At 47.0% G+C, this 20,213-nt stretch overlaps 2 protein-coding genes across 2 annotated transcripts; both read left to right on the top strand.

The window, feature by feature from the left end:
• The first annotated feature begins 11,863 nt into the window (after positions 1-11,863).
• Positions 11,864-14,645, top strand: LOC123133097 (uncharacterized). The gene is made up of 2 exons (XM_044552636.1): positions 11,864-13,146; positions 14,303-14,645. Exon 1 carries the CDS (start codon positions 12,045-12,047, stop codon positions 12,795-12,797), a length of 753 nt encoding a protein of 250 aa, XP_044408571.1. The 5' UTR covers positions 11,864-12,044; the 3' UTR covers positions 12,798-13,146; positions 14,303-14,645.
• Positions 14,646-17,010: 2,365 nt separating this feature from the next.
• LOC123133098 (uncharacterized) lies at positions 17,011-19,341 on the top strand. Its single transcript, XM_044552638.1, has 2 exons — positions 17,011-18,242; positions 19,032-19,341. Exons 1-2 carry the CDS (start codon positions 17,135-17,137, stop codon positions 19,043-19,045), a joined length of 1,122 nt encoding a protein of 373 aa, XP_044408573.1. The 5' UTR covers positions 17,011-17,134; the 3' UTR covers positions 19,046-19,341.
• The last annotated feature ends 872 nt before the right edge of the window (positions 19,342-20,213 follow it).

Here is a 20,213-nt window from a genome sequence, read left to right on the forward strand (position 1 = left end):
CACTATTCCGAAAGGCTTGAAGCAAATTAACGAGCATTGCGCCTCTTTTTTATTTTTAATGACTTATTACAACTCAGAAATAAAAAGAAAAAATAAATATAGCAGAAAAGAAAAAAAATACTATATAAAAAACTACTCAGAAATAAATAGAAGCAAAAATAGTTGTGATTAACTTTACTAAAAAATGAGCATAGATGCTTATTTTTAATGACTTATTACAATTCAGAAATAAATAGAAGAAACAATAGTTGTGATTAACTTTACTAAACAATGAGCATAGATGCTTATTTTTAATGACTTATTACAATTTAGAAATAAATAGAAGAAAAAATAGTTGTGATTAACTTTACTAAAAAATGAGCATAGATGCTTATTTTTAATGACTTATTACAACTTCGAAATAAAAAGAAAAAAAATAAATATAGCAGAAAAGAAAAAAACTATATAAAAAACTACTCAGAAATGAGCATAGATGCGCTTATAGAGAAAATTCAACCTAAATTCATAAAAATTTCTACTAAGTTCAGAGAAATTCAATATGAATTTAGGTTAAATTCCCTGTATAAGGGCATCTATTTTCATTTTGAAAGGAGCTCAACAAGGCAGAGAGGGAGGGGCTTCTAAACCGGTCTGATTCCCCTTCGGTTGGCGAGGTGGGACTAAACTCTGACCGCAACGAGGACCAACTATCGTGGTCCTAAGTCTGATAGTAGAATGGGGGGTAGGTATGGAGAGGCAAGATCCTAGCTATGGAGTAGTTGTATATGCAAGAGATTTACGAGTTCAGGCCCTTCTCGGAGGAAGTAACAGCCCTACGTCTCGGAGCCCGGAGGCGGTCGACTGGATTATGTGCGTATGAGTTACAGGGGTGCGAACCCTTTACACTGAGGAGGGGGGTGGCTTATATATATTTCGCCAGAACCCTCCAGCCCTCAGTTATGCAGGGTTTAAAGTACATTAAGACAGGAGGTTACTGGTAACGCCCTTATAAAGTGCCATGAAGACTATTAAAGCTACTTAATGACAGACCATTGCGTGCTGAGTGACTTTAGGTCTCCTGGCCGTCGAGTGGTTAGCTTCATGGTCGAGTGGCTATCTTCATCGTCGAGTGTCCTTGAGTTCGTCGAGTGAAGTCCCTCTTGGTCGACTGGAAGGTAGCTTCTTCTAAGGATGTCCTTGGGTAGGGTATCCTAGATAGGTCCATGACCCTACCCTAGGTACATGACTTCAACATTAGCCCCCGAATGGCTCGAGGTTCGAGTGAGGAAGGAGTTGATAATTTTCTCCGACCTATTTCCCGTGCTCTGATTATGTCGTATCCTGGATCAGCGATTTTTCTTTTTTGGCATTGGCATTAACCTTTCTTTCAGTCGCCTTGATCCATTCCTTTCTTCCGTCGAGTGAACTTTTGAACTTAGTGAACTTCCGAGTGACGGATCGCGGGAAATCTATCGTCTGACAGATTGATCTACCATTAGCGGATTTTATGGGATCCGAATTTTGGGAAGCGCGCGAAGCGGGGCGGACCGCGGTACTCGGATGGGATAAGGCGCGGACGCCTCGATTTCCGCGCCGCCTTTTTCGCCACGTATCATGCGTGCGCGACTGTTTCGGGATGTGACAGGACCGCCCGGGCCTACTTGTCAGCCACTCGGAAGCGTCCTTATATAAAGCGCCGGGCGAGGGTTTTTGAACAGTGCCTTCTCATTCTCCTCTCTGCCCTCTTTGCCTCCGCCCGCTGTGCCTGCTCTCGCCTCAGCCTATCTACTCCTCGCGTGCTTCGCCAGCAACAATGGTGAAGGAGAAGACGGCGGCCTTGGAGCGCGCAAAGAAGGCGAAGGCGACGGGGAAAGCAAAGGGGAGGGCGTCCAGTCGGGGCGGATCTTCGTCAAGGTCCCGCCTGCCGCAAGGTTGGGTCCAAGGGGATTGGATCCGCTCGACCATCACCGAGACGGATCTCAATGACCTGGCCAACGAGGGTCTGATCCCCCACGGGTCAGCAAGGCTTCCGGGGACCAAGTGGCAACCGCAGCTGCAGGAGGGTGAGTGCGTTCTCCTAGCCACTCATGTAGACCATGGATTCTCTATGCCGCCGAGTGTTTTCTTCTGAGGGTTTCTGAACTTCTTTGGGGCGCAACTCCACCATTTCACTCCCAATTCCATTGCCTATCTTGCTGCTTTCGTGTCCATGTGCGAGAACTTCCTGGGTTGTCGACCACACTGGGGTCTCTTTAAGCACATATTCACCTGTCGCTCACAGACGGTGAAAAAGGCGAGTCCGGATGATGAGAGGACTAAGGTTATCCAGATGTGCGGGGGTCTTGGGATTCAGATGAGGAGTAAGAGTACTTTCCCGGCCATGACCCTTCCTGAGTCGGTCAGAGGGTGGCGGTCGACTTGGTTCTACTGCCAAGACGAGTCGACGCCGGGGCATTCGACTGGTCTCCCTCCGTTCTCCATGGACCGAGTGGACAAACCCTCTTCTCTGAAGGTGCTTCCTGAGGAGAAAGCTCAGGTAAAAATGTTGATGGAGTGCGTAGTCCAACTCGTTCGGGACGGAGTGATGGGTATGGATCTTCTGGAGGTCTTCCTTAGATGGCGCATCCAACCGCTTCAGTACCAAGGCCACCCGATGTGGTTGTACTGTGGTACCGAAGACACCACTCGGGTCCATCCAGAAGCGGTCGACGACGCCACATTGGAGAGGTGGGTGACCGCAATAAGGACAACCCTCGAGGGGCTAGGAGGATCCCACCACTCGACTATACCTACACACCGGACACGGTATGACCACTTATCTCCAATTGTAATCTTGCTTTATTCATTCTGCTTCGCTGCGAATTGGTCGATTGACCTTTGTTTTGTTTTGTTGTCTAACAGGCCACCACTGAGTTATACTCGATGCCCAATGGAGCGCAAACGCCGACTGAGGAGGAGGAAGGAAGTGGGGGCAAAAGCCCGGAGGAGTGGGATTCGGATGCTGACGACGATGATGAGGGTGATGACTCTGGTGAGGAGGAAGAGGAGGAGGAGGAGGAGGAGGAAGTTGTACCTCCTCGCTCGGAAAGACGCTCGAAGCTTGTCCTTGATCCCGCGGCCGAGCGTGGTAAGGGGGTATCAACCGTCACGCAATCGTCCAAGCGCCCTCTGACTGCTTCTCCGGTGCCGACTGAGAAAGCTCCGAAGCAATCTCGAGTGGCGCCGTCGAAGTCGGCGAAGGTCTTGCCGAAGATGAAGATGGTGATCCCCACTATCTCAGGGTAATGGTGTAGCTTGAGTTTGTCTGTTCCACATGAACTTATTCTTGGTCGACTCATGAGCTAATCGACTGACTTCTGGAACTGCAGTGCTGCTACTTCTGATACCTCGGTCAGAGCTGAAGATCAGGAGATGGAGGATGGTGTTACTTTGAAACCTGGTATGACTCTTGTAGTTCCGTCTTCAATCGATTGGCTTCTTGTCTCTAATTTTGATTCTTTTTCTGCAGCTTCATCTAATATCGTTATCGACCTTCCCGACGACGACGACGAGGAACCACTGAGGCAGAGAAGGAACAAGAAAGCGTCTGCTGGCAAGGTGACTCAGGACGTGCCAGCACCCGAGACATTGGTCGTGGAGGGAGACAATGTCACTCGGCCTACCATAACCTTTGCGGTGCCGTTGACGAGTGCTCGTCCTTCATCGTCGAGTGCTGCTCAACCCTCGCTTTTCTCAACCCACCACGTCCGAGAAGACCAAGCTAGTGCTGCTAAAGAAGCAATACGCCAAGCGGGGGTCATGATGGAGCAAGTGAAGGCAATCCGAGAAGCCAGCCAGGCAGCCTATGACGCCAGTTCAGCACTTCAGAGTAATGTTCAGGTCAGTCGGTCACTGCCTGTTCTGTTAGAATATGATATCTGAAAACTCTTCTTTCTGAAATTCCTAGAGTTTGTCCTACACCCACTGGGTGTGTCGATTGAAATTCCGGGTTAGTGGAGGCACGCTGAGTGCACCCACTGGGTGTAGTCCCCAAGGCTATGGTGGACTGCTGGTAGTCGACCATAGTCTTTATGTCTTAAGTTTTTTCCTTACTCGACTAGGTCGAATAGATTCATAGACCGGTGGGGGCATGCTAAGTGCACCCACTGGGTGTAGTCCCCGAGACTGTGTTCGGCTGCTGGTAGTCGACTATAGTCTGAAGAACACCTCCCGTTTTTTTTGTTGTTGTTGGTCGACTGGTCGACTCTAACTGATGAAATTAGTGGGGGCACGCTGAGTGCACCCACTGGGTGTAGTCCCCGAGACTATGGTCGAATGTTTGTATTCGGCCGTAGTCTTAGAAACGCTATGATTTTTCCTTAGTCACTCGGAAGTGAATTGTCTTTGACATCTGTCGATTGGTTCTTCGTAGAAATCCTGCGACCTTGCGGCTCGTTATACTGAGTTGGAGAACAAACACATCCATCTCAAGCTTGATCTGAAACTGAGCCAAGAGAACCTAACGAAGGCGAAGGAGGAAGCTAAAGGTATGTTTGGTGAGGCCTTCGACGACTGCCTTTGCCTCTCGTTTGTTTCAGAGTCTGATCTCGCTATAACTTTGCAGACAAAGTGAGGGATGCCCTGAAGAAGAAAGACCTTGCCTTGGCTGAGATGCAGAAAGCGGCTTTAGAGAAGACCAAGCTCGCAGATGAGAAGCTGGCTTCAGTCACCAAGCTTGAAGAAGAAAACACCAATCTGAAAGTTGCTCTTGATGCTGCCAACAAGGAGGTCAGTCGACTGAAAAGTGATAAGATTGCTCTAAGTGACAAGGCCAGTGAGTTGGTGGGAAAGAAGAACGACCTGGAGGTTTGTTTGGGTGGACTCGCCAAGAAGCTATTCCTCATGCTTGAAGGTAATCTTTTGTATCAAACAAACATTTTAACTGTGATCTTCGACTGTTGTCTTGACTCAGTGGTTGTGCTTGCAGAATTTTGCCAGAACTTTGAAGAGGATACTGGTCGACTGGAAATAACCCTGGATCCCAGCATCAACTCTCCCGTGAAAGATGAAGTCGCCATGAATGTGCTTCGGCTTGAATCTCGCGTTGCTGCTGCCGTCGACTGTCTCGCAAGGCTGAAGGTCACAACTTCTCGCATCGACACAACACTCTGGCCAAGAGAGACGCTCCAGAACAACCTCGAGTCTCTGATGACTCGACTGAACGAGGTCCCAAGTCGAGTGCAGGAGTGGAAGAAGTCTTCTGCCAGGTGTGGCGCGGATGTTGCTCTGTCTCTGGTCCACGTTCACTGCAAGGATGCACGAGAGGACAAGCTGGCGGCCCTTAGGGTGGCTAATACCAAGAAGCATGATTTCCAATCTTTCATGGAGACCTTCATCGCCGCTACCACTCGGATTGCAGATGGAATCGACCTGGATGAGTTTGTTGCGCCTTCCAGCCCTCCACAGGAGGGGTAAAAAACTTCTGAGCTTGATACTTTAAATTTGCCTCGGTATGCCGAGTGAGTTTTGTAACCGACAAACCTTAACAGGCTTAGCGCCTGAGCACTTTCGGTTCCGTTAGGTGTTATCCGAACTTGGATTCGACGTTGAATATGTTTGCATTTGGTTTGTGGTGTCTTTTGCAGGCTAAAGCGAGGCGCTCATTGCAATCGACTTGTTCCCCAATACACTTAGGTGAGCACTGGGCTGCAGCTAAGCCCCCGAGTGGGAGGTTTGCTCTCCACTCGGTAGGATTTTCAAAAACTTAGGCGAGCACTGAGCTGCAGCTAAGCCCCCGAGTGGGAGGTTTGCTCTCCCCAGACGACTGGAACGCTGACTCTGTGGCGGGCTTCTTGGCTCGCAACAAATCACTCGGATCTGCATTTTTCTTGTATCCTTCCAGCTCTACCACTGTTATCTGGGCATCCGCAATCTTTGAGCCTTTCTGGAAACACTCTTCTGCCTTCTTCCGGCTGCCAGTGATAGTGATCACGCCTTTGGGGCCAGGCATCTTTAATTTGAGGTACACATAACATGGTCGAGCCATGAAGCAGGCATAGGCTGGTCTTCCCAAAATAGCGTGGTAAGCTCTCTGGAAATCCACGACTTCAAAAATGTCAGCTTCTCTTTGCGGAAATGCTTCGACTCGCCGAACACTACATCCAGAGCTATTTGGCCGAGTGACTCAGCCCTCTTTCCAGGAATGACTCCGTGAAAACTCATGTTGCTGGAGCTGAGCCTGGACATCGGAATGCCCATTCCCTTGAGCGTCTCTACATACAGTATATTCAACCCACTGTTGCCATCCATCAATACCTTCGTCAGTCGAGTGCCTTCGACGACTGGGTCGACCACCAGCGCTTGCCTCCCAGGGGTGACAATGTGAGTAGGGTGATCGGACTGGTCGAACGTAATGGGAGTTTGCGACCATTTCAGATAGCTTGGTGTCGCCGGGGCGACCATATTTACCTCTCGGTTGATCACTTTCAGTCGACTTTTGCTCTCTACATCAGCAAAAATCATCAGGGTGGAATTGACATGAGGGTACCCTCCATCACTGTCCTCCTTGTCCTCGGCCTTGTCCGACTCCTTCTCTTTGTCCTTGGGTTGTTTTCCTTGAAACTGCTGGATTAAGAGCCGGCACTGGAGAGTGGTATGTTTCGGGTAGATGAAGTTACCCTCTTCGTGTTTCTTCGTGTGGATGTGACACGGTAGATCCATCACGTCATTTCCTTCTTTATCCTTTACCTTCTTGGGTTCCAAGATCCTTTGGGCTTCCCTTTGAATTTGCCCTGAGTCACAGCCAGAGCCTCTCCAGGAGCAGCTGGCTCGGCCTTCCACTTCTGCTTCCTACTGGAGTTTCCTTTTTCCGATTGACTCGGCTTATACTTGCCACTCCGGAGCCTGTCCTCTTCTTCACCATTAGCGTATTTGGTGGCAATCTCCATCATTCGACTCAGGGTCATATCTCCGGTTCGACCAAACTTCAGGCTCAACTCTCTGTTCTTGACACCATCCTTGAAGGCGCAGACCGCTTGATGGTCCGACACATTCTCCACGGTATGATGCAAAGTGATCCATCTCTGGATGTAATCTCTCAATGTTTCACTCGACTTTTGTACGCGGACTTGCAGCTTCGTCAATCCGGCCGGTTGCTTGCAAGTTCCCTCGAACGTCCTAACGAACACTCGGGAAAGATCTTCCCAGGTGTAAATGCTGCTAGGAGCTAACTGATTCAACCACGCCCTGGCCGAACCCTCTAGCATGAGTGGCAAATGCTTCATGGCCACCTCATCATTACAACCACCAATCTGTACCGCCACTCGGTAGTCTTCAAGCCAAGTTTCAGGCTTGGACTCTCCGATGAACTTACTTACCCCAGTCGCCAACCTGAAGTTGGGGGGTATCACTGCGGCTCTGATGGCTCTGCTAAAGCATTCTGGACCTGAAACATGGACTCGGCTGCTAGTGGGCACATCTCTGTCATGGCCACCTCTATGAGCTCTGTTCCGATCGACCAAACCTTACACGATGATGGATCTCGCGTCAAAGCCTGGTTCTCTGGGGTCGACCGGAGCTCTCCGCCCAACACTGAGCTGGCGCCTGTCATCCTGTTGCCGATGGGCGTTAGACCCACTTCTCGGGGAGGAGTGGGCACTCGACGCCTATCATCACGATCAAATCGGTCATCATAGTGGTCCCACGCGCCTCGGAGGTGACCTTGCGCTGTGAGCCGACTGAACATTATTCGCAGCGACGGATCGACTGTGAATCCTATTGCGCGACTATGACACAAAATGAATTCTGATCTCCTGCCGCCCGGAGCAAATCCCTGATCTGCATCAAGCCTCTTCCAGCCTCCGACTGAGAGGGCTGAATTGACTCCGCTATACGGGCTGCAGCTGCCAAATTCTGAATCGGGGTTCGATATACCTGAGTTGGTTGCGGAAAGAGCTGACGCCGGCTGGAGTCGGGTACTCGTTGACGCGCACGCTCGTCAAGTGCTCGCTGGAGGTTCTCCAATCGAGTGCGTTCAGCCAAGTTGGCCAAACGCACCTCTTCCAAGGCACGAGCCTCAGGAGTTTCTCCTGCGATGGGAGTATGCAAGGCATCCATGTTCCGGCGGCGAAGATCTTCTCTTTGCTGAGAAGTGAGTGGCTCGGGCTGATATTCTTCGTGGGCCTGAGCGGGGTCGCCTCCATCGTCCATCCCGTCGATGCGGGGGAAACCGGGAGGGCTACGAGGCCCGTTGACCATCAGGACCTCCGCCGCTGGATCACTGCTGTCGCACTCAGATGCAGTCTCTATGGAGCCAGTCGACAGATCGAACAGGCCGTAGAGAGATTTGTCGGGCTCAATTGCCGCGACTTGGGTGGTGGCGATTGCCGAGCCACTGCGTGTCTCACCCATCGCTGAAGCCTCGACCGACCGGAGCGCTTGCGCTGGCGGGAGACAGGGAGGGAGGACGACACAGGAGTCGACCGGTATGGAGTCGACGGCTGCCGCAGCAGGACGCCGCGGACACACGCCCGAAAGTGCGTCGCACCGCGGACGGGGAGCGCGTCGATGTCAAGTGGTGCCTCCTGGAGCCAAGCGGAGTCGTCGGCGATGAAAGCGAGCGCACCGAGACGGATCTCGCGGCCCTTGACCAGAGCTCCGCCAGAAACCATGATGAAGGCAATCGGACAAATTGCATCTTCTCCAAAAAGTCGCTAAGACACCAGCCCCAAGGTGGGCGCCAACTGTCGTGGTCCTAAGTCTGACAGTAGAATGGGGGGTAGGTATGGAGAGGCAAGATCCTAGCTATGGAGTAGTTGTATACGCAAGGGATTTACGAGTTCAGGCCCTTCTCGGAGGAAGTAACAGCCCTACGTCTCGGAGCCCGGAGGCGGTCGACTGGATTGTGTGCGTATGAGTTACAGGGATGCGAACCCTTTACACTGAGGAGGGGGGTGGCTTATATAGAGTTCGCCAGACCCCTCCGGCCCACAGTTATGCAGGGTTTAAAGTACATTAAGACAGGGGGTTACTGGTAACGCCCTTATAAAGTGCCATGAAGACTATTAAAGCTACTTAATGACAGACCGTTGTGTGCTGAGTGACTTTAGGTCTCCTGGCCGTCGAGTGGTTAGCTTCATGGTCGAGTGGCTATCTTCATCGTCGAGTGTCCTTGAGTTTGTCGAGTGAAGTCCCTCTTGGTCGACTAGAAGGTAGCTTCTTCTAAGGATGTCCTTGGGTAGGGTATCCTAGATAAGTCCATGATCCTACCCTAGGTACATGACTTCATCACCAACCCTTTAGTCCCGGTTGGTGGCATGAACCGGGACTAAAGGGCAGCCTTTGGTTCCGGTTCATGCCACCAATTGGGACAAATGGTGGTGGGCCAGGAGCGAGGACCATTGGTCCCGGTTCGTCCCTCCAACCGGGACCAAAAGGCCCAGACGAATCGGGACCAATGGCCCACGTGGCCCGGCCGGCCCCCGGGGCTCACGAACCGGGTCCAATGCCCCCATTGGTCCCGGTTCTGGGTTGAACCGGGACTAATGGCTGGACCGGCCTGGACCATTGGCCCCTTTTCTACTAGTGAATTGATAAAAACTCTACAAGTTAATCTACATTTTGGTGCTTTATATTTTTTTGTTACGTGATTCATGCGGAGGTTTTTGAGTAGCATGTCAATTGCTTGATTACATGTGACTTTTGACCGACATCTTTTTGAACATTACACCTTTTGTATCCGTGTGAGGTGCATTTCTATACTCCTTTACACCTTTTTGAAGATTTACATCTTTTTATCCATCTTCATCTGTCTCTGCAAAAATAACCATATATACAAATACACCTTTTTGTATTAGGGTTTGACTATGTCACACCTAGATATGAGATAAGAGCTCACATCTAGGTGGCCCTTTGTTTGTTTTTGTCTGTTTTTCCTTTGTTGAGCAACAAATTTTATTTTTTGCTGGTTGTGTCAGTTCAAACATTAAAATCCCAAAAAAAGTGTTGGTGCCAGGGATGGAACGCGAGAGTAACTGCTGGACATCACACCTAGCTAACCACTTTGACACAATTTGACATCATGGATATTATGTCCCTCGGAACCTAATGAAGTCATCAACGATGACAGAGGTGAGACTTTTTTGAAACTTCAAAACATGAGTTTTTTACAAAAAGGTTAGTATTTTTTGAAATGTGAACATTTTTAAATAATTAAAATAATTTCTAAAAACTAGATCATTTTTTGAAAACACAAACCTTTTTTGAATCTATGTATAATTTTTGAGCATGAACATATTTCGTAAACAACATTTTAAAAAAATGGGAACATTTTTTCAACCGGAGACGATCAAATTTCACATCCCCTGTTCCAAGCTTAACAAGGAACTTAGCCGCGGTCGACTAGGCAACAGTCATACCAAACACACACACCTAGGTATGGAGTTGCCGCGCCGGTACGAACCGTAACATCACATGACACAGACACCTTGTAGCTCCTGGTGCTCATATTTATTCCTAGGTTTATTTCAGGATTTTCATCAATGCCGTTCTGTGGAAGGAGATGCTCCCATCGACTACGTGGCGTCTTTAGTGACTTCATAAATCTTAAGATGATATACCGGCTCAGTCTCTCAAAGGTGCTCATAGAGGTAGAGTGTGCATGTGGTGACATGAATGACTGATTCACGCGGAATGCAACTAACAACCACCACAGTGGAAGAGAAACTATATTGTCTCGCAGCTCCAAATCTCAAAAGCTCTATGCAGTTCAGTTACGAGAAATATAATTGGCTAGTTGTTACTTCATCATGGGTGAATTGGCTGAAAAGCGTTTTGTGTAGTAAGTTGTGAAAATTTTCTTGTTAGTTTATCATGGTTCACTCATTGGGAAAAGCTTCCCTCCAGCCGGCGGAAAACTTCAACGCGTTATCCACCTCCGCTGAACAACACGTGTCCTCATGATCCATCCACATCTCTCTTCCTAACCTTATCTCTTCTACAACCTCTTCCCTCCACTCATTTCTTCCCTTTATTAATTTGCAACCGCTTGCATAAGCCATCTTCTACAAAGCACGAATGGTGTTTGCTAGCAAAGGTGGACTTCCCAAGTCCAGCCACCGGCCATGATAACGGCGGTGAGCGATGTGCCGGGAGCATTCAAGTTGTGAGCGGCACCACCACGAGCACCACAACCGCGACTAGTGAGGCGTCTGAAACACAGGTGGCTGCCATCTGACGCCAACGGCCAGCTCAGCCGTAGCGCCACCACCTCAAGCTCCTACCGTCGAAACCTTCTCAGTCATGTCAAGGTCCATATTTGCAAAAATAATAATTCTGCAACATGATACTAGTTGCAAAAAAAATCTGGAACACGACCCATGTTGCAAAAGGATTCTATTGATCTTTACATTTTCCACAACAAGACCTTTGTTGCAAAAAAAATCTGCAACAAGACCTATTGCAAAAAATAAAAAAACACATTGCTAAAATTCCTGGAACAAGACCTTTGTTGCGAAAATTCCTGCAACAAGAACTTTGTTGCAAAAATTCCTGCAACAAGACCTTTGTTGCAAGAAATAAAAACGTATAGGATCGGGTGATTGCAACAAGCTTGCAGTTGTAGAGGGTCTTCTACAACACCAATCTTTGCAAAGAAGTGGCTACTTACGCGGATATATCGGACGGCCATTAATGTGTCGATCGAATGGTTAACGAGGCAGCAGATATTTTCTTATTATCCGCCGGCCGACGCGTAGCGTCGCCCTTACTCATTGCTGAAGTTGGTAGGCTAATATTAGCTGGTCTTTGGAGACCAACGGTGAAAAAAAACAGTAGACGGGATCCACCCAGCTCGCTTCATCTGGGCCTGAACTGGGCCGGATGTTCACATCAGCGGCTGTGTGTATCTTCCGTGCCGAGAACCGACTCGAGAACCCACGGCCGCCAGCCGCCGCCCGTCCCACATCCCACCGGCGGCGACGTGGGGTTACAGCCATCAGCACGCCGCCATCGACTGTGTGATGGTGGAGCCAGAGGGGTGGTGGTAATAAGTGCGATCCCACCCCAGGCGCCACATCGGGCCTGGATCGATGAGCCGCCGTTCCTCGCCAGCGCCGCTGGATGACGGCGACCTCCTGGAGGAGATCCTGCTCCGCCTGCCTCCTAAGCCGTCGTCCCTCCGGCGCGCATCCATCGTCTGCAGGCGCTGGCGTGGCATCCTTGCCGACCGCCGATTCATTCGACGCTTCCGCAAACACCACCGGAAGCCTCCTCTCTTGGGCTACTTCGACAGAAAATATGAAGGGGCCGACTTCACTGCGATGTCAGGGTTCACCGCCAATATGACCTCTATCCCTCGTCTTTGCCACCTCAACCTCGTCGACTGCCGCCACGGTGTTGCCCTTTTTCTTGATCATGCACTCTGCGAGATCCTCGTGTGGAACCCTATCGCCGGCGTCCGGCGCCACGTGGCTTTTCCACCTTGGCTCAACAATCGCTGTGATTGCGTGGTCGAGACTTCCGCAGTGCTCTGCTCCGCCTCCGACGATCTCCCGGTGCATGGTGATTGCCATTTGAGCGCATTTAAACTAGTATTGGTTGGGGAATATCCTAACCAAGCAAAGGCATTCACATGTCTCTATGAATCCAAGTCTGACACATGGAGAAAAGTTATCACGACAGCGGCTCGATATGCGGTTTATGTGAACAGGCCCAACGTCCTAGTTGGAAATACACTTTGCTGGTTACTTTACAGCGCAGACCTCCTTCAGTTTGATTTTGGAAATCAGAAGTTTGTTGTGATTGAGAAGCCAGCAGACGCCTATGCTCATGTCAACTGTTAGTATTTTCAGCCCTTGCGGAGAGAGGATGGCGGCCTTGGCCTGGCTGTTTGCTCAAAAAACCTAAGCATGCAACTATGGGCGAGGAAATCCAACTGCGATGACGTTGTGCCGTGGGTGCTAGAGAAAACTATTCAGCTGGACGATCAAATTTCACATCCCTTATTTCCGAGCTTAACAAGATCGGTTATGATGATGGGGTATGACGAGAACACAAATGTGATCTTCCTATGTTTTGAAAATCGTCATCACTTCATGTTCCAGCTTGACTCGATGCAGTTCAGACATATTGGTACGAAAACATGCTGGGATCACAAAATGTGTTATCCATATAGAAATTTCTGTACTGAAGGTAATACGAGTTCTCTGCATTGCATACATAACAAAGTCTTGTCAATTATGCTGCCAAGAGTTATTCATATTACTTCTGATAACTGTTTGAGGTGATATCGTTGGTGTCTTCAAGGTTTAGCTATATATTTAGAAACAATTGGAGTTTCCTGTTTCTTTGTCTTGATGGTGATGATATCGACAATTTAATTTATTTTTTCTATTTATGCTCTGTCTGGAGGGTTATCATATTACTTTAAGTTTTCAACTTACCCACGTACATCGGGCCAAGGTAACAATCAGCCTTAGCTTGCCTAATGTTTCAAGCGTGCTCATTAGTGCAAGCTTCTCAGACTCCCTTGTGTTTTTGCTGAAGATGATAGAGGACATGTCCATGTTAATAGTTTGCCTGAGCATGGTAATCCCTAAGAGTTTTTCAAATGTTGTTATACAATAGAATCAATTTTCCATGTCTGTATGTTGAAGCATATTGTCTCTCTAATGTATTTCAGTTATGATTATTATAGTTTACACTGCCATGTTTGTTACTCCCTCCATTTTTATATACAAGGCCACAAACCCATATTACATGTACCAAGGTAGAAATTAATGCTTAATTAAGCCAATGTTGCAAGCTTGTCTTTTCTCCTCGCTTGACGTGTTAATTAATGTTTATTTTTCTCTTTAACGCACAACAAGACAACCCTCTCACTCCTCGTTGGTTGATTAATATGGTACATGAAAACCAAGCTTCTCCCTCCCACATGCATGCAAGGGGTATTAATGTCCTCGGTTGCTAATACGAGGCAAACTTCATCAATTCTACCTCAATTGATGTTAGTGGCCTTATATAGTTGCAAATTGTAATTTTGATAGTGGCCTTGTATACAAAAATGGAGGGAGTGTCATTCATGTTTTCTGATGTAGTTTTATAACAGTGACAATGTTTGTGTTACCCTCTTATTATGTGTCCAATTTTGTATGTCTTAGTGGGTAAATTGTTAATAGATCTGTTTGGGGTATCAACGCATTTAGTATCTGTACTGCTGGAAGGATTTTATCTTTCTGACATTCGAGGGTCGTGCAACATTTGTTTTTCGTTGCACAGCTAGTTGTCCGATCTTGTCATCGTAAATTATGTCTCTATCTTGATCTTTGTTCTGCTTTTCTTGTAACAGAGGTGCCACAATAAGATGAGGAAGGTTTTGGATCGAAGAAGAGTGAGCCGCCCTACAATTCTGATGTGGCAGCTGGGTATGCGGTAGGAGGAACTGTCTTAGGGAATCCAGTAAAATAGTATGAGCATTTATTAGTTGAGTTTTGAGCCAGTGGCAAGTTTGGTACTGGGATAGGATATTCGACGTAACTGGACCAGATGCTGCTATGATGTACATCTGAACTGTTTGTTAGAGTCCTGGTATCTTATGTTTAACAAGACTATGACAGCAGCGGCAAGGGCTCGAACCCTGTACAGTGACAGCTAGTTTTCAGAGGTGGAGGCGTTTGTGGCTTGGGTTCATGCACGACGGCATTAGGATTATAAATATTTATTTCTTATTTTCTACTCTTTTATCCTTATCTGATCTATTTTTTCGTCCTTTTTTATACACGTAATTAGTCATTGTCTCCAAAATTCATATGAACTCCGTAGTGCGCAGACGTATGGGCCATTTCGATCTACGCAATGAGGTGACATCATTCATTGTCTCATATTCTCCGAACATGTAATTGTCTCAAAAAAGTCAAACTTGGTCAACTTACACTATGTATTCCAAAATCATGTCGGGGCAGCGGGCAACGTCGGTGAGCCAGGGTCTTGAGAGACGCAGATCTAGACGGATGGGGATTCTAGTAATGAGTAGAGATGGCGACCACAGTGAGTGATGGATTGACGCACAACGCAAGTAAGAACCACCATAGTGGAATAGAAACTATAATAATGTCTTGCAGTCCCAAATCTCAAAATAGCTGTGAAATCCAATTGCGAGAAATATAATTAGTCGAAAAGCATTTGGGCATGGTAAACACTAGAAGACTTGGGCGGGCTTTGCTACGTCATTGATGTCACTGGGTTTTCATAATTAAGTTTTTTCCTCCATCTATTTCAAAATATAAGGTGTATTAGTTTTTTTAAAATGTCAAACCTCTTTAAGTTTGACCACATTTTTGTGGAAATATATCAATATGCATAATATCAAATCAGATTTCTGGATTCATCCTGAAATGAATTTTCATATTTCATTTATTTAGTATTTAGTATTGTGGATGTTGATATTTTTGGCTCTGAACTTGGTCAAAGCTAAAAGAATGTAGCTTTTCTATAAACTCATACACCTTATATTTTAAAACAGAGAGAGTATTTGGTTTGTGTTGCGGGGAAGATGATGGAGTATGTGTTTTTTATTCATATGATGCGGTGTTTTGATGGGTCTTTTGTGGTGTGATTTTGTTTGTCTGCTAATTAACATATACTTATGTGGAGAAATTTTCTATGTCGATAGCTGCATGTACTATATTGGTGGTACATTATCACATGTTCACCCTTTTTTTTTCTGATTGGTGAGGGTGCGTGGGATTTGTATGGTTTCATAGGTCGGTTGCTTTCGATTGATTTGAAAATTGTTGGCCCAGTCAAAATCATGAACTAAATTCAATATTGAATTTTTCATTGGAACGAGAGAGCTCCAAAATTATAGAGCATTCTCAATTAAAAGAATTGAGTGAGAGATTGTTGACTCGGTCAACATAAGTGACCCAATTCTAAATTGATGACCTCAATTGAATGAGCAGCCTCTAATCCTAAGGAGCTTAGTGATATAGTGGATTCCTTCATGTTGAGAAAAGTTTTTGTCCAAAATGAAGTTTCATCATTGCTGAAGTTGGTATGCTAACATCAGCTGGTCTTTGGTCAACAACCGTGAATAAATTTGGGAAATGACTCAGATCAGACGGCCGATCCTTCGCGAGCATCTGCCGCCTCTCCTGCGCGACAACATGTGTCTTGCATGGGGCCCGTCCAGCATTATCTATAGGGAGCAGTTCCCTCCATCCTTATCTCACGCACTCCAGCCGTTCAGCTTTTTTCCTTTCTTCCATGGTGTGTTGTATCTCTCTAGACTTCTCTCAATCTTTCACCCAAATCTACTCGCTAAAGGATGCTTTTTTGCAGCCAGTGTGTCTTGTTGCAAGAATCACAGCCCCCCACGGATTGTGAGGGGAAGGGGACGACGAGTGCTTTAGAGTAGTCGCAGCCGCGGGAGGTGTTATTTTGGGGGGTCGACATCTGATGCGGTATGACCGCCGCCGTGATGGTTCAGGGAACCGCGACCACATGCAAGGCCACGTCCATGCTGTCCCTGGCCATCACCGGCCGCGCGAACAAAGATAGTGTTGTCAGCTATGGACGCGGTGTTTTTGAAACATCATCTTTGTTGCAATTTTTTCTGCAATATCGTTTGTGTTGCAAAAGTTCCTTCTTTAATAACATGGCAAAGATATTCTGCAACAAGATCTCTGTTGCAAAAAAATTCTGCAACAAGGCTTGTGTTGCAATAATGGAGGGCGCTGCCGGTTGCAAAAAAGTTCCGCAACAAGGCTTGTGTTACAATAATGCAGGGCGCCAATGATGACTGACGAGCCGGGCGATCTTTTAAAAAGATGCGTCGGCGGACGCGTAGCAGCCCCTAATAAATTCGTCGCAGAAAGGAAGGTAGAAGCAGTACTGGATCAAAAAAGACGGGATCCCCAGCTCGTTTTTCTTTTTTCTTTTTCTTTTTTCAGGCGATCCTCCCAGCTCGTGCATCTGCATGCCTGAACTGGGCCTGTTGTTCTCGCTGGCCCATATCCGCGGCTATGTGTATCTTGCGGACACTGCCGAGACCTCCCGTGCCAAGAACCGACTCGAGAACCCACCGCCTACATACCTCGGCTCTCTCCGGCGGCGTGGCCGACTGTGTCACGGTGGAGCCACAGGGGAGTTGGATCCACGCAAGGCGCAACATCTGGCCTGGATGAGCCGCCGTTCCCCGCCAGCGTCGGCGCCCCCGATGGACGACGAGAATCTCCTGGAGGAGATCCTCTTCCGCCTGCCTCCACCCTCCATCCTCCCAGCTTCCCTCGTCTACAAGCGCTGGCATGGCATCCTCGCCGACCGCCGATTCGTCCAACGCTTCCGCGAGCACCACCGGAAGCCTCCATTGTTGGGCTACTTTGACAGAAAATTTCGAGGGGCCAGCTTCACTCCTATGGCAGGGTTCACCCCCGTGCTGGGCTCCATCCCTCGTCTTGGCCTCCTCAACCTCGTCGACTGCCGCCATGGTGTAGCCCTTTTTCTTGATCATGCACGCCGCGAGATCCTCTTGTGGAACCCCATCGCCGGCGTCCAGCGCCACGTGGCTTTTCCGCCAGGGCTCAACCATGGCACTGATTGCGAGGTCCAGACCGCCGCGGTGCTCTGCTGCGCCTCCGACGGTCTCCCCGTGCACCGTGACTGCCACTTGAGTGCATTTACACTAGTACTGGTTGGGGACTATCCTAAACGAGCAAAGAAATTCACATGTCTCTATGAATCCAAGTCTGGTGTATGGGGACAAGTAATCTCGACAGCCGCTCGAAGTTGGGTTTATAGGAACAGGCCCAGCGTCCTGGTTGGAAGTACACTTTGCTGGTTGCTTTTAAGCTCCGACATCCTTCAGCTCGATTTTAAAAATAGGACGCTTGTTGTGATTGAGAAGCCGGCATACGCCTATGATGCTGATGCCAACTGCTCGTATTTTCAGCCCTTACGAACAGAGGACGGTGGCCTTGGCCTGGCCGTTCGCTCAAAAAACCTAAGCATCCAACTATGGGTGAGGAAATCCAACTACGAGGACACTGTCTCATGGGTGCTAAAGAAAACTGTTCAACTGGGCGATCAAATTTCACATCCCCTGTTCCCGAGGTTATCAACATCGATTATGATGATGGGGTATGACGAGGACACAAATGTCATCTTCCTGTGTTACGAATCTTGTCATCACTTCATGCTCCAGCTTGACTCGATGCAGTTCAGACATATTAGTACAAAACCAAACTTGGCTTACAGAGTGTGTTATCCATATAGAGATTTCTATACCGAAGGTAATACAAGTCCTCTGCATTGCGTACATAGAATAGTCCGGTCTATTATTTTGCCAAGAGTCATTCATATTACTTCTGATAACTGTTTGAAGTGATATTGTTGGTATGCTCAAGGGTTAACTAGATATTTAAAAATATATTAAGTTACTTGTTTCTTTTCAAGATACCCACGAGCATTGGGGCAAGGTACTAAGCAGCCTTAGCTTGCCTAATGGTTCCAAGCATGCTCATTAGTGCAAGCTTATCTGGCTCCCTTGTTTTTTTGCTGAAGATGATAGAGGACTTGTTCATTTTGACAGTTTGCCCGAGCATGTTAATCCTTAAGTGTTTTTTCAAATGTTGTTGTACAATAGAATCAATTTTCCATGTCTGTATGACGAAGCATATTGTTTCTCTAATGTGTTTCAGTTCTGATTATTCATGTTTACACTGTCATGTTTGTTATTATTCATGTTTTCTGATATAGTTATATCACAATGAAGATGTTCCTCTTATATATGGAAAGTGTATAATGTAATCTATCTAAAAAGCTAAAAACATGTAAGGTACCTGGGTGATGTTCGTTTTACCCTCTTATATGTCCAATTTTGTATGTATTAGTGGGTAAACTCTTAATAGATCTTTTTAGGGTATCAATGCATTTAGTATCTATATTACTAGAAGGATCTTAACTTTCTGACATTCGAGTGTAGTGCAACATTTGATTTTTGTTGTACAGCTAGTTGTCCAGATCTTGTCAAGCTAAATTATGTCTCTATCTTCATCTTTGTTCTGCTTTTCTTGGAACAGAGGCGCCACAATAGGATGAGGAAGGTCTTGGATCGAAGAAGAGTGAGCCACGCTACAATTCTGATGTGGCAGCTGGGTGTGCGGTAGGAGGAACTGTCTTAGGGAAGCCAGTAAAATAGTATGAGTATTTATTAGCTGAGTTTTGAGCCAGTGGCTAGTTTGGTACTGGCTTAGGATGTTAAATGTAACTGGACCAGATGCTGCTACGATGTACATCTGAGCAGTTTTTTAGAGTCCTGGTACCTTATGTTTGAAAAGACTACGACAGCAGTGGCAAGGCCTCGAACCCGAGACAACGATAGCTAGATTCCGGAAGAGGCTTTCGTGGCTTGGGTTCGTGCACGACAGCGTTAGGATTAGAGATATTTATTTCTTCTTTTCTCCTCGTCTATCCCTAACTAAACAAGTTCTTTTGTCATTGTTTATTCTCATAATAAATCATTGTCTCCAAAATTCATATGAACTCCGTAGTGCGCAAACGTATAGGCCATTTTGATCTACGCGATGCGTCTCAGATTCTCCGAACATGTAATTGTCCGAAAAAGTCAAACTTGGTCAACTTACATGTTGTATTCCATAGTCGTGTCTCTGTAAATTCGGGGTATTATATAACACACGGGATGCGGCGGCAGCTGGCATCGTCGGTGAGCACAGTGAGTGATGGATTGACGCACAAGGCAACTAAGAATGAGAACCACCATAGTGGAATAGAAACTATAATAATGTCTTGCAGTCTCAATTCTCAAAATAGCTATGAAATCCAATTGCAAGAAATATAATTGGCCGAAAAGCGTTTGGGCATGGTAAACATTCCTTCATGTTGTGAAAATCTTTTGTCCAAAATGTATGGTAACATCAACAGGTCTTTTTTTGAACATAAATAACTTTATTCCTCATATAATAGCCATGTGGCCCATGTCATTTACAATATGTGGAAGAATAAAGTCAGGGGGATTGGAGTCCCAAAATTGAGATAAACCAAGACTAAAATAATGCATTGCTAAACAATCAGCAACAAGATTGATTTCCCTTCCGCGATGAACAAAGCTGATATTTGAAAAGTATGTCGCCAACAGAGGAGTCTCGGTGATAATTGACGCATCGAAACCCATGTAAGCATCAGGGTATGAAACTGCCTCAAATGCATTTAAACTATCTGATTCAATGATTATATTGGAGCAC

This window comes from Triticum aestivum, chromosome 6B (assembly GCF_018294505.1).
Source record: "Triticum aestivum cultivar Chinese Spring chromosome 6B, IWGSC CS RefSeq v2.1, whole genome shotgun sequence".
In the NCBI taxonomy this organism is placed as follows: domain Eukaryota; kingdom Viridiplantae; phylum Streptophyta; class Magnoliopsida; order Poales; family Poaceae; genus Triticum; species Triticum aestivum.